General features: G+C 39.6%; 1 protein-coding gene across 4 annotated transcripts in view; it reads right to left on the reverse strand.

The window, feature by feature from the left end:
• LOC101988531 (zinc finger protein 420-like) overlaps positions 1-8,914 on the reverse strand; it is a 17,866-nt gene extending 8,952 nt beyond the window's left edge. Inside the window, exons 1-4 of one of the 4 annotated variants that reach the window (XM_026778353.1) lie at positions 8,672-8,914; positions 7,480-7,592; positions 6,936-7,018; positions 4,417-4,507 (exon numbers count right to left, since the gene is read on the reverse strand). In XM_026778353.1, coding sequence (XP_026634154.1) covers positions 4,417-4,446 — 30 coding nt within the window. In that variant the 5' untranslated portion in view covers positions 4,447-4,507; positions 6,936-7,018; positions 7,480-7,592; positions 8,672-8,914. Of the gene's footprint in view, positions 1-4,416; positions 4,508-6,935; positions 7,994-8,671 lie in introns of those variants that run through there. The other 3 variants (XM_026778352.1, XM_026778351.1, XM_026778354.1) reach the window with 3 other exon arrangements.
• Between the last annotated feature and the right edge of the window lie 4,744 nt (positions 8,915-13,658).

Consider the following 13,658-nt stretch of genomic DNA (forward strand, 5'->3'; position numbering starts at 1 on the left):
AAATAAATAACGAAAATTCAGCTGGTAAAGATAACTAGCTGGATCTTTTCTCATTTTGTATGGGAAACACCAGTATCTATAGCCCTAACATTCTATACTAACACAAATAAATCAGAAAAGGCAGATTACAAATCAGAAAATTTAAGTGTATCTAAGTTATAATTCTGTCCCAAAGTCAAAATTACATGCCATTCTCATGGTATTAATGGATTTTAAAAAAATATTTATTTATTATATATACAATATTCTGTCTGTATGTAGGCCAGAAGAGGGCACCAGACCTCATTACAGATGGTTATGAGCCACTATGTGGTTGCCAGGAATTGAACTCAGGACCTTTGGAAGAGCAGGTAATGCTCTTAACCTCTGAGCCATCTCTCCAGCCCATATTAATGGATTTTTAAGGAACCTTTCAACACAGCAAATCGCAATATGCAGAAACAGTTGTGAATTTATACCAGGTTATAAATAACTGACTTTATTATTTATTCAGTTGGAAGATATAATCAGGAATAAGAATCATCCTATATTCATAACACACATCTGATCCCATACAGGTCCCAGGTCCTCTAGCACAAGGTAATGCAGATTAATCAAACATTGATTGGAAATGTGCTGGAGGTCTCAGAATTTCATAAAAATTACATCAATAGAAAAGGTTTTTATAAAACTTTCCCATCATATGGCACAAGCTAAAGAAATTATGAGAAAATGTTTGAGATAGTATTTTTGTACATCCAAACACCACTACATGCAGGACTTAATCCAAATGGTACTCAAAGGAATGAAATCTGGCAGATGAATGTGTCCCAATTTGTAGAATGTGGAAAACTAAAATATGTACACCACATCATTGATACCTATTCAGGTTTTAAATGTGCAAGTGCTTTGGGTTCAGAAAAAGCTGATTTGGTAACCACACATTTGCTAGAAGTTATGACCATTATGGGTATACCTGTACAAATTAAGACATATAACACTCCAGCATATGTCTCTAAGAAAATGAAACACTTTTTTGCTTCATATAATATAAATCATATTACAGGTATAATACATAATACTATAGGCCAGGCAATTACAGAGAGTTCAAATCAAACTCTAAAGGATATAAAAATTAAGCAGAAATGGATGACAAAGACCCCTAGATATAGGCCACATAATGTTTTCTTAACTTTGAATTTTCTAAATGTTAATGAGAAAGGAACAACAGTGGTGAAGAGACACTGGATAATAGAAAACATTATGGAATTAAATTGGCCAGTATGCTTTAAAGATGTGTTGACCATAGAATGGAAACCAGGACATGTGTTAGCTTGGGAAGAGATTTTGCTTGTTTACACAGGAAAAGAAAATCCATGATACCATCAAAATTGATAAAGGCTTGAATTAAAGAAGAGAGACCTCTTAATTAGAAGAGATGATAGTTTAACAAACAGCATAGTTGTTTAACCTAAACTAACTTATAAAACTCACAAATGCTTTTCATTTGATCAAATATAACTTGCCAAGATGGAACCTCCCTAAAAATAGGATTGGTGAAGGGTTTTGTTTCTGTCTTTTCAGGAGAATAAAGGCATCAAGCTAAGGAATCTGAAAACCACTGGACAAATGAGACATATGAAGAAAAAGGATAAATCATCCCCCATAAAATGTCCCAAGAAAAAGAGTAATTGGGCAGTCATCACCCAGACGCAGAGGAAGCAAGATAAGAATGCCTCACTGATAAAGGTACCAAGCCACATGGCTGACACAGACAAGAATTATGGGCTAATATCTGGAACACATGGACCTCTCTGTTCTAGGTAATGCACACAGATGGTTGAAAAGTCCAGCCTCACCAGCGACGGTGGCACACACCTTTAATCCCGGCACTCAAGAGGCAGAGGCAGGTGATACATTCAGACATTTACAAGCAAAGGTGCAGAGAGTTGTCTCCTCGATGTCTCTGTTCATCTGGCTCCCTCTGGAGATAGCCAATGTGGCCACATTTCCTGCATCTTATTTTATGTACAGATGTATCTTACAATGAAAGTTAAGCAGCAATGATAGGGGAACAAATGAGAGAGGGTGTGTGTGGCCATGGAGACTTGACATCCTGAAGACCCTAGAGAACAGCAGTGAACCTGCACACCCAGAGGCATAGAGATCATTGACATTATGACTTCAGCACTGCTGGAGCCCCATGAAAAAGACTTCCCATTGTTTTCTTTCTATGAAGTCCTTCCTGAGACTGGGAGAATTACAAGCTAAGAATGTCAAGATGTGCAGGTTTCTAGTGAGGGTCTCTTCAGCTTCAGTGCACAGTGGAAAGAGGAAGGGCAGCTGGGATTGCTCCATGATAGCCCATAGTCTGCTCAATGAACCTGCAATCCACAGGAAGCATTACTCCTCTTAGTGATCTAATCCCCTCCTGATGGTATCACCACCTTCAGCACTGTCACAAGCAAATGGCAGACTGGTTTGGAAAAGGACATACTATATTTAAAGCATAACTTCCCAGCCTTACCTCCTCACAGTGTAAAATACTCCATCCCCAAATCTTAACTTGTTCCAAAGTTCATCCCAAAAGTTTTACTTTGTTCTGGCACCATCAAAAAAGCCCAAAGTTCCATTTACCAGTCTGCGAACTCAAAGTAAGTCCTCTACATCCAAAATACACTGTCAAGACCAACATAAGGTAGATATACTCCTGGTCCAAAAGGTGACATAGACACAGGCCAGGTGTACATCAGGTGGATCACAATATTAGTTCTCTCTTCATTTTTTCCAATAATCTCCAAACTGATTCCTACAATAGCTATCTATATTAACTTGCACTCTCCTGTAGCATGAGTTCTAATAGGACTTAATAATAAAAATGCATAGTCAGCTATAGGGGTTAATGCTGATGATCAGAGAAGTAGAATGCCAATGTCTAGAGAGTTCTTTAACCCTTACCAATGCTCTGACTGAAGGGGCAATCCTATCCTCAGACTGCATCTCCAGATTGCTCCTGTCTCCAGCAATCCTCAGACTGCACTGAATTTGTCTTCTCCCACCTTATATTCCTCTCTCTACCCAGCCATATCACTCCAGTCTCTACATCCCTAATGGTGGGATTAAAGGTTTGTGACTCCCGAATACTGAGATTAAAGGTGCATGCCAGCACTGGCTGGCCTCTAGTGGCTTAACTGTGCACTCTGATCTTCAGGCAACTATTATTTGATAAAATACAAATAAAATATCATGAAATTTCCTTTTTTTAGTCTAAAGTAAAATAGAAGGCTATAGCTAATATAAGAAAACCTTTATACAGTAAGTACAATAACTATATATAATATATAAAGGGAATAAGTACATCTACAATGTCTAGTACATTTGCATTTGACAAATTCAGATGAAATACTCCATTATCTATCCCATCTTTATAAGTCCAAAGTTTTGTACCTAATTTTCTTTATATCATAACTTGCATTACTATCCCAAACTATATTTTGATGTCTCTCAACCTATACGCTTTACACCTCTTTTGTGCATCTGGTAAACAAGGAAAACTACAACTATTTAGTGTTCCACTGCCTCAGAGAACAGAGAAGAGAATAATACTAACTGAGTAAGCAGGAAGTGCACACAAGCACCTTCCAAAGAAATGTGAGAAATGGCAAACAGCTGGCTACCTGGACAGTCACACATGGTTCCTCTGCAATGGTGGGACATCATCTTCATCCTAAAGGCCTAGAACATTCCACAGACTTGTCTATAAAGCAGGACTTTTGAAGGACTGTTCCACCTTGTCTTGATAAAGTTTTTAAGTCACTCTGTTTTGTGTCCTGCTTGTCCAATTTGAAAAGCATATTGTCAGCAGTCAAGGCAAGGACATTTTCTTGCCTAGTGGGTTACTTTTGCCACAAGAAAGTAACTCCATTTTGGAGTGTTTTTTGCATGCCTCTGCATGTTCTCTGAAGTAGATTAGTACTGCCAGGATCAGACATGTCTCATTGTCATATAAAAAAGAGCTTGCACAACATGGAGAAAAGAGAAGAGAAAAGGCGAAGAACAGGGACTGAATGCAGTTAATGAAGAGCAGTAATGAAAGAGGATATAAAGCTAAGTGCTTTTCTAGTTCTAGTTCTGTCAAAGGTTTTGGGGGTTTGGTGGTTGATAAGTAAATCAAAATATATTCAATTATAAAAATATAAAATCCCACATGAGGCTCCAGAGCATCTGTTTCCTATGTCAACTGTAACTAAGTGTAAAAGTACACTGAGATGTAGAGTCTTTGAGTCTGCTTTTTATCAGTGTGTGATTTTTGTAGTTTGTCCATTTGCAGAACTGTTCATAATAAAAATGTGAAGAATTATCAGAAGCAGAAAACTAAAGGCTTTTAATATATCAACCTATAACATATTTAGATAAAGAGAGAGAAGCACCACTGACCTGTGACAGATTTGCTGGAGAATCCATCATTTCTTACTGCTTCTCTTCTTGAGTTTCTCTTTTAGACACAAAAAATGAATGGCTTGCTTCCCTTTCAAAACAAGGGGTCAAAAAGGAAGAGTTAAAATCAATACTGAAAGCTGCTAGAGAGCAATGTCAAGCAACAGAATTCTACCAGGTATCTAGTCAATGATTCCAAAGACAGGAGGGCATGGAAAGACATGTGGAGCTTGAAGAGAAATCACCACCAAGCATCTTGTTGCACAAAGAAAACTACTCTTAAAATTGATGGAGACAGTCGGGTGGTGTTGGCACACACCTTTAATCCCAGCACTCAGGAGGCAGAGGCAGGCAGATCTCTGTGAGTCCGAGGCCAGCCTAGTCTACAAGATCTAGTTACAGGACAGGTTCCAAAGCTACAAAGAAACCCTGTCTCAAAAAACCAAAAAAAAATTGATAAAGACATAAGTGCATTTTAAGATAGTCACCCATTACCACAGTTGATTTAATTGATTTCACTAAAGAGACACTGCAGATAATAAATTACAGAAAAAAAAATACAAGAGAGTCAGAGGAATCGTCCACAAGATCACGGAAAATAATGACGTTCATGTGAAGAATAGAGAAACACAGGAGAAATGGGATGTAGTTATCCATGAGAAAGGCAGCAAGCCACTATTTCTCAAAAAGAAGGAAGAAGAATACTACTAATAATCCAATCAGCAACAACATAAAAGCAAATGATAGGAAATAAAAAAGGCCATGAACAAAAATCTCAGTATATGACCCAGCTGGTCCATTCCTTGCCATAAACTCAAAGGACTTGACATCCTACTTCACAACACTTGCTCACCCACATCATTGCTGCTCTACTCACAATAGCTACAAAATGGAAACTACCTAAACTTCAAATGACAAACAAAAGTGAATGTGTGGTACACATATAGTATGGAATTCTATCCAGCTATAAAGAAAATAAAAATCATGAGCTTTGCAGGTAGACTTAGGAAAGACCATATTGAGTGAGGTAACCCAGACCCAGAAAGATAAACATTGCATGATCTCTCTCATAGTAAATTCCTAGCTCCAAATCTTTAGATGTGAGTCCACAACCTGGAGTGACTGCAGTAACCAGGAAAGAAAAAAGAGATTACAGTGAGATGTAGGGGAGCAATAGAGACAGGAAAAACAGGGCACCAGTGATCTGAAGGGGGAAATGGAAAAAGGGCGAAGGGATTTAATTATGGAGAAGGGATAACCATAAACACAGAAGAAAGAGGGTAAAATAACAGTAAGGGTGTCTGGAAAATTCATAAGGAATCCAAGTATTCCTAGACTATTATCCATCCACCAAAAATGCCTATAATATATATAATTCTCTGCAAGCATATACATTTTGAGTATAAATGAAAATTTCTCAACTGCACTAATGACGCTCCTCACAAGTTATACAATTTCTTTTTTTTTTTTTTTGAGTCATAGAATTTCTAACAAGATGACCAACATCAGGTGTAAAAAGCCTACTTTGAAGTTGTTGGTCACAGTTGTCCAAGAGACTTCTACACATTACAGTGTATTCCTGTTGCCCATGGTTGTCTTCCAGATGCAGAAGATGAAACCTAGTGTTGTAGAAGTCACAGATTTCAGACACAAATCCTAGACAACTCCAGATGGAACTGACCCTAAAGCCTCCTCCCTGGGGTCTAGCTTTCATGGTACAAGAAGGCAACAAGCATCCTTCCAAAAAAGGGAGCCAACCAACAGTTCTACCCAGCTATGACACCTATGGACCACAACAATGATCTGCACTGCATGCTAGCATAAAGGTGCGAGAGTGGCACATGTACCTTCAAGGTAACCAATAACTTCTAATTGGATTAAGACCTTCTCAACAAGAGGGAAACCTAGCCTGTTTCCCTGGGGCTGGTAAAGGTTTGGGTCTTCGAGGAACCGATAATCAGTACTTTATTAATCAGCCTAAGTCCTAACTGTATTCTAAATACTTATGCTAATTTCCAGCATACAATAGGAGACAGTCTAGATGGAGTGTAGCAGGCTGTAAATGTACTTCGTGATTCTTATCAAAACTCTGATGGCATCATTTTCAAGAATGGAAATAAAACTACTAAAAGGTAGAAGATGTCCCAGAATATCAAAGCTCTAAAATTCTGAAAACAAAAAGAAACCCTAAAGGTATTAACTTTTTTCTCATCTTTATAGTATATAAAAGCCAAGAAATGAAAATGATCTAATAGTGGTATGAAAACATGTTCAGTGATGTGAATGAATAAGAACTGCATCACTTACATGCAGACAAATAAAACTTTATTTGACCACATTGTCAGTTCTTCTGTGGAAAGCCATATTGTGCCCACACTGGGATAATCCTGAGGTTTTTCTCAGGCAAATCGTCACTAGAATTATTTCGAGTGAAACAGAATGTGACAAAATTGATTTCCTGTTCCACTTCCATGGTCACTTGATCCCCTTCCTCTCCTTCACCAATCCCTCCACCGTACCTGCATCCTTAGCTGCTGTCTCCTCTCCTTCCAGGCCCTTTGTTCTGCTGCACAGGTGAGTAGTTCTGGTTGATCAGAGATCCCTGCACATGAGAAAGAGATTGTTCCGGATGCCCCTGGATTTCTAATACTGTACTGTGCCCAGTAGATGAAGAGGAAACAAAATGCAGGATTATACAAGTGATTCCCCAACTGTCCTCCAGTGTCAGAACACAGAAAACAAATTGAAAGAAAACATTTTTAATTATCATAACTTGAATTCCACTTTCAATCACAGCCCAATCAAAACCGGGAGGTAGAATGATTGGAAAGAGAATATAATATATAGTGAGCTTCTGAACTGATCATGGACCAATAATGATGAAGTCTTCACACTTCTCAAAAGGACACACATGAAGAAGAGAGAACTTTTCAAGACAATTTCTTTTTTCCTCTGAGAATTTCACTTTATTCTGTGGGATGTGAGACTCATTCAAACAAAGTTCGCACACTTGCAGATTCGTTTGAGGAAGAGCAACGGAGATTGCAAACAAACAATTCTCACCCACAGAAATCAGTTGGCTGCAGTTCTGCAACATCCAGTGCCAGCACAAAGCCCTTGGGGCCCAGGGACCAGGCACTGCCCCTCCTCCTGGGAGAAGTCCACAGTCACACCACCTGCTGTCAACAGACCACACAGGAAAAAACAGTTTGAATTATCCCGTTGGTGCACATCTTTGATCCTAGCACTTGGAAGAAACAGATAAGTGGAACTCTGAGTTTTTCAGTCCAGCCTGGTCTACACAGTGAGTTTGGGTTTTCTGAGTGTTGGGATTAAAGGTGTGCCAATAGGCCTGATAAAGACACTTTTCAGAACGTTGTATTTACACACGAGTGTGTAGCATGATTAATAAAAATCCGGAGACAGAAACTGTGGTTCAAACTGTAGGTCAGAGAAGCAAAAAAGCCAGCCACTGGCTCTTACCTCTACCTCAGTCCAAAATGGCGATCCTGCCTCCAGGAATCTCAGAATGCACCCTGCCTGTGTGAGAGCTTTCTCCTGTTTTATAATCCTCTCTAGTGCTGTGATTAAGGGATTGCACCACCACTGCCTGGTTTCTATGGCAAACTAGTGTGGCTACTGGGATTAGAGGTGTGAGTCACCACTGCCTGGTCTGTAGCATAATTAGTGTGGCTGTTTTATTCTGAACGTCAGGCAAGCTTTATTTATTAAAATACAAATGAAATATCACTACACCAGTGTGCATATGTCTCAGACAGAAAATTAGTGGTGGATAAAAGTTTGCTTTTAAGTGTTAATGTTTACAAGTATACTGTGGAACTAGCAGAAAATATATTTTTAGATTCAGAGAAATTTGCCGGTGTTCCTTTCAAGACTATTATCTAAAAGCTCTCGCAGAATCCAAATGGTATAACACGGAAGTTAGTATGGATGACTGTAAATTTCAGGAGCTTTGTGGTTTCCACCACAGCAAAGAGAATCGTGCTTACAAATATCAACAGATAAATTCAAATACTCGATTAGATTATTTTTACAAGAATATTTTGCCAATCAGAAGATCAGTTGGAAAAAAAAAAAACAGGCTTATTCCATATGATCTAAAATACACCAAGAGAAGAAGGCATTCACAGCAGAATTTCTGAGCCGGCTTCCTTATGAACAGCACAGAAACTGCTCGCACCCCTGGTCCCTTCCCTTCTGGGTCCCAACCCCGCAACCCCGCAGCTCCTCCGACCTGGGAGGTTCCAGGGCCGCAGGGCTGCGGTTCCCGCCACTGCGCTGCAGACTGCTGACTTTCCCAGGCCGCGCTGTGCGGAGACTGCGACTCCGGAGTTTTCGACTCCCCGCGACAACCTCCTTGTCTTCTGCTCTCACGTCTGCATTACACGACTCCCCTAGTCCAACAGGGAATGGTGGGATTTCCTGCAATTTTGCCAAATTTCTTGGATCCGCTCTTCCTGGACCCTCCCACTTAAAATCCACTTCCGGTTACGTAGCCGCTGCAAAAGCGCCTATATTAGTGGTTCTTTTTCTTGACTAATTTTTCAAGTCCAGAGCGCCGCTTCTTTTCCCTAAACTCCAGTGCTCAGGAAGATGTCCTGGCCTCCTTGGGGCCGGTCTCTCCCGCTCCATCTCAGGCCACTCCATCTCAGGCTGCCTTCCTCCCTGCTCCAGCTGTCAGGATGCCCTGCACCCGCTCTTCACAGCCTCCCCACATGCTTGCTGCCAGCCTAGAACAGATCTGGATCTAAGAGGACATAGCTACGATATCTGAATCCACAGATGAGTTCTGGATCTTCAGATAAAAGACAGGCAGCCTAACCTCGACTTAACTACCATCCTCCCGGCTACATACTTACACCAAAGGATAAGAGACTAAATTCGGATGCCAGTGTCCAATCGCTAATACAAACATGACAAGCCAAAACTAAATATTGCAATTTTGCTTTGGGGAGAGACGTTTCAGGAACTTGGGGAAGACATTTCAGGAACTTGGATTTTGGAAAGAATTGGGCTTCTCAAGGAGTTAGTGGTCGGCCCATTGCTATCAGCCCCTTGCGGAGTTCATCCTGCACAGTACTGCTCTTACCACTAGATGGTGGTCTTGTCATTATATTCACTCAGAAACAGAGCCTTGTTACTCACGCTAAAGATGTTTTTATATAAAATACAGGAAAAGGCTTTTTAAAAGAAATTCAGTGGTGAATACATAGACTCTTGAATGTCCCATATGCAGAAAATAAGTAAGGGATGTGGTCCCGTCCCTAAAAACGGCAGTGATACCATCCTGTCTAAGGCTCTGGGAATACTGAGAAAGAGGAGGAAGAAGAAGAATAAGAGGAAGAAGAGGAAGAGCTAAGACATGCCATGCTCTAGACTCCATACAGCTGTTGTAATCAGTAATGAACAGCAACTGTACTTACCTGCATTGACCTCACCCTAGACCACAATCAGTCTAGAAAAGGGAAAGGCTCACAAGTCCCACACTTCACCTCTCAAATGTTGGTGATAGATTGATTGTAGGAAAAGAATCACCGCCTTTGGCTGTAGTCCTCCGCTGAGCCCAGGAGGCGCCAACCCATAGGTTGAAACACACCGTCCCACAGATGGCTTTGGCCAATCTCAGCTGTTCTCAAAACGGAATGCAGATGAACACAATAGACATTTGATGGGATTGTGGACTAGGATAGTTGAGAGGTAGAAAGTGAGTATGGACAGCATTTGAAGCACACACACATATACACACACTGACATACAGAGTGTGTGAGTGTGTGTGTCTTAATTGTTGTTATACCCCTTGATAAAGAAATTGAAGAAAACACAAATATCTGTACAAATTCATTCTGAGAAAAATACAGTGGAAACACTAATGTCAATGTCACTGTTCCCTTCTGTCACTGGTCACATGGCCTTAACAACCATTTTAAACTACCTTCCACTTCTACCTATTGTGTATTTCCTCCAGGTCTTGAATCCATTCCTGGAAAGTGACCCATTCCTTCATTCCTGATGGCTCTGTGCCCTTTATCATCCTTTCTGGATTAGGCTGTTGTAGTTTCCCGTTGATTTTAATCACAGGATATGGTAGCACAGAGAGACACCATAAAGGAGCTCCTGCACTGCAGAGGTTATCCTTCTTGCTGCATTGTGTCCAGGCACTCCAGTATCCCCATGGTAATGTGGATCAACCACCTCTCCTAACACAGTTAGGGGTTGTTAGTTGTTGTCGGCAGAATTTCACTGTCTCAACAGCTATGCCCAAATAAACACAAACTGACTTAATATTAATTATAAATGCTTCATCAAAACCTCAGTCTTGTTACTAGCTAATGCTTACATTTTAAATTAACCCATCTTTCTTATTCATGCTCTGCCACGTGGCTTGGTACCATTTCTCAGTATGTCAAGTTCATCTTCTCTCAACATCTACTTGTGATTCTAAAAGACTCCTCCTCTTCCTTTTTTCCCCCTGCAAGTCCTGCCTTAACTCTACCTGTCCAGCTATTGTGCAGGCAGCTTCTTTATTTCTTTTTTTAATTTAATTTTTTTTTCATTTTGTAAACTAACCCCAGTTTCCCCTCCCTCTTCTTCTCCCACATCCCCCAGTTTTCTTCCTTCCCACCTCATTCACTCCTCAGAGAATGTAAGACCTTCTTTGAGAAGTCAACAAAGTCTGGCATACCAAGTTGAGGCAGGACCAAGCCCCTTCCCCACTGTATCAATACTAAGCAAGGAATGCCACCATAAAGAATGGGCTCCAAAAAGCCAGTTCATGCATCCAGGATAGGTCCTAATCCCACAGGGCAGGGAACCCTGACTGCTCTTTGGACTGGAGGGGGAGGGGGAGGGGAATGGGGAGTGGGGAGTGGGGGGAGGAGGCAGAATTTTTAATAAAAAATTAATAATAAAAAAATAAGTATCCACCTCTCAAAAAGAAGATAATTATATATAAAGTGTCACTTTACCATCAAAAAAAATCAAATCAAGCCCTATAGGGTAAGCAAATTAAACAGAAAGGAATAATAAGGACCTCAGAAATAGATTGTATATCTTTTTTTGTAACTTTGAATTTTCTAAAGGCTAATGAAAGGGGAACAACAGCTGTGAATAGACATTGGATAACAAAAGACATTATCAAATTAAATCAGCTGGTATACTTTAAAGATGTGTTGACCACAAGGTAGAAATCAGGACATGTGTGAAGTTGGGTAGAGGTTTTCCTTTGGTTTCCATGGGATAAGAAAAGCTACAGATACTATCAAAATTGATAGAAGTTCGAATTAAGAGAGACCTCTTAATTGGAAGATGACAGACACTAAATTCCTATGAATAAATTGTGTCCAGACTTAAATGTGTGTTGTTTTGTGAATATTGTTTGTGAGCCTGTTGTGTCATACTGTTTTCTCAGAGGTAGCAAATCCATAATAAATTGTGACCATATTAAAATCATCTACTTAAATAACTGTCTTCATCATTTACATCACCAGTTTCCTCAAGTCTACTTATCTCAAAGGAAGCACTCTATCTGGTAGCATGTGGTCAAACAACTCTTCCATGGTATTTGGTTTTTCTTTACATTTTCATGTTAGATGTGTCAGGCATTCCTCATTTTGATTCCTTAATGCATTCTGAAACTTAATACAATATATTATTTATACATAAAACCTCTAATTTTGCTGTACATCATAAAACTTATATTTCTGATAAACCACATCAATGTATACCACATATAATTGCTGTCTTGTTGTCCATTATATAATGCGGCCAACAAATGTATGCAATTTCACAAATGCTTTACCTAGTATTCAATTTGCTGACATAAAAGTAAATATAAGCCAAAAGAAATCAAAATGCTCCAATAAAGTTTAATCATTTATACACTTTCAAAGTCTTCATACTAGAGTTAAACCTTAAAATAGAAAGAAGGCGAGAGACTCATAAGAGAGAAACTGTCCATGTTGGTGCAATCATTTCTGATGGGAATGGTGAAAGTCATAAAGCCAATAGAGCTGCTTGATTAAGATACAACAAAGCTGAGCACATGGTGACCACAGTGCCACAATTGGCTTTGATCTCGGCATCTTGCATACTTTGAGGTCTTCATATTTGTACAACCTGGAGATATTGAATTGATGGGAAATTTCTTATGAATCATTTATTACTTCTCCTAGGATTACTGCATCTAAGCTTCCCCAGGAAAATCATGAGCATACTGCCACTCTCACTTTTAGGGAGATATCCCCATTACTTAAAGGTCTTCCTTAGGTCTTATGGGTTGTGACGAACATAAAGCATCCAGAGGTCTTTTGTTGTTGCTCTGGGATATTCTTGAAACAATTACACCTCAACTTACTCAGAAACAAGATAATCAGAACAAAATACAAGACTCTTCCTACTATACATTCAGGAAGTTATGTGTCATACCCAACAACAAAGTTAGATTGGTTGCAGTTGCCTCTGCTCTGCTCAGGGACTTACACTGATGGGTAAAGAATGTTGAAAAACTAACAAAAGAATGAGGTGTCAGGACCTCCCATTCTTTGAAAAGTTAACTTGTCCAGGGCCACTGTATTGTCTTATGACCAAGGAACAAAGAAACCAGGATTAGACATGTAAATAAATTTTGTGAAGATATAAGATATGAACACTGTATCATGACAGAAATTGAGTAATAACTGAAGCAGCTTTGGCCTGAAGAATTTCCTTGTTCATGCTGATCATAAAGAATATAAATATACACTGCTCTGAAAATGGCAATCGCCTAAACTGACTTGAATTTTTTTCTGTTTAGTGTTCTTGAAGCCACAGAGCTACCAGCCTAAGAATGGGCTATCAAATGCGTCTAGATTCCTAGGAGTTGGGTTATTGGATTGGTGAGTAAAAATGGCTGTAAAAGATAACTCTATTTTCACAGTTTATCAATGATGACAATAAGATACATAAGAAAGTTAAATACAAGACACAAAACAAAAATGACATGATAAGTCTTTTAGAATATCAGGAACCTATCCCTTTTTACTGAATTCTACATAAACAAAAACAGCACCAGGTCTGACTTAATGCTCTTTCACCCTCCCCTTACCCTTGAAACCTGTTACCCAATGGGGCTGCATGCTCCCTGCAGCATTTAACATCACAGGCATGCTCACAAATAGCTTTGAAATCCCCAAGGTCTTAGGGCTCAGTGGGCTACAATCTCAGCACTCTGAAAGCAGAAGCAG

The sequence above is a fragment of the Microtus ochrogaster genome, unplaced genomic scaffold (genome assembly GCF_000317375.1).
Source record: "Microtus ochrogaster isolate Prairie Vole_2 unplaced genomic scaffold, MicOch1.0 UNK130, whole genome shotgun sequence".
NCBI classification, from domain to species: Eukaryota; Metazoa; Chordata; class Mammalia; order Rodentia; family Cricetidae; genus Microtus; species Microtus ochrogaster.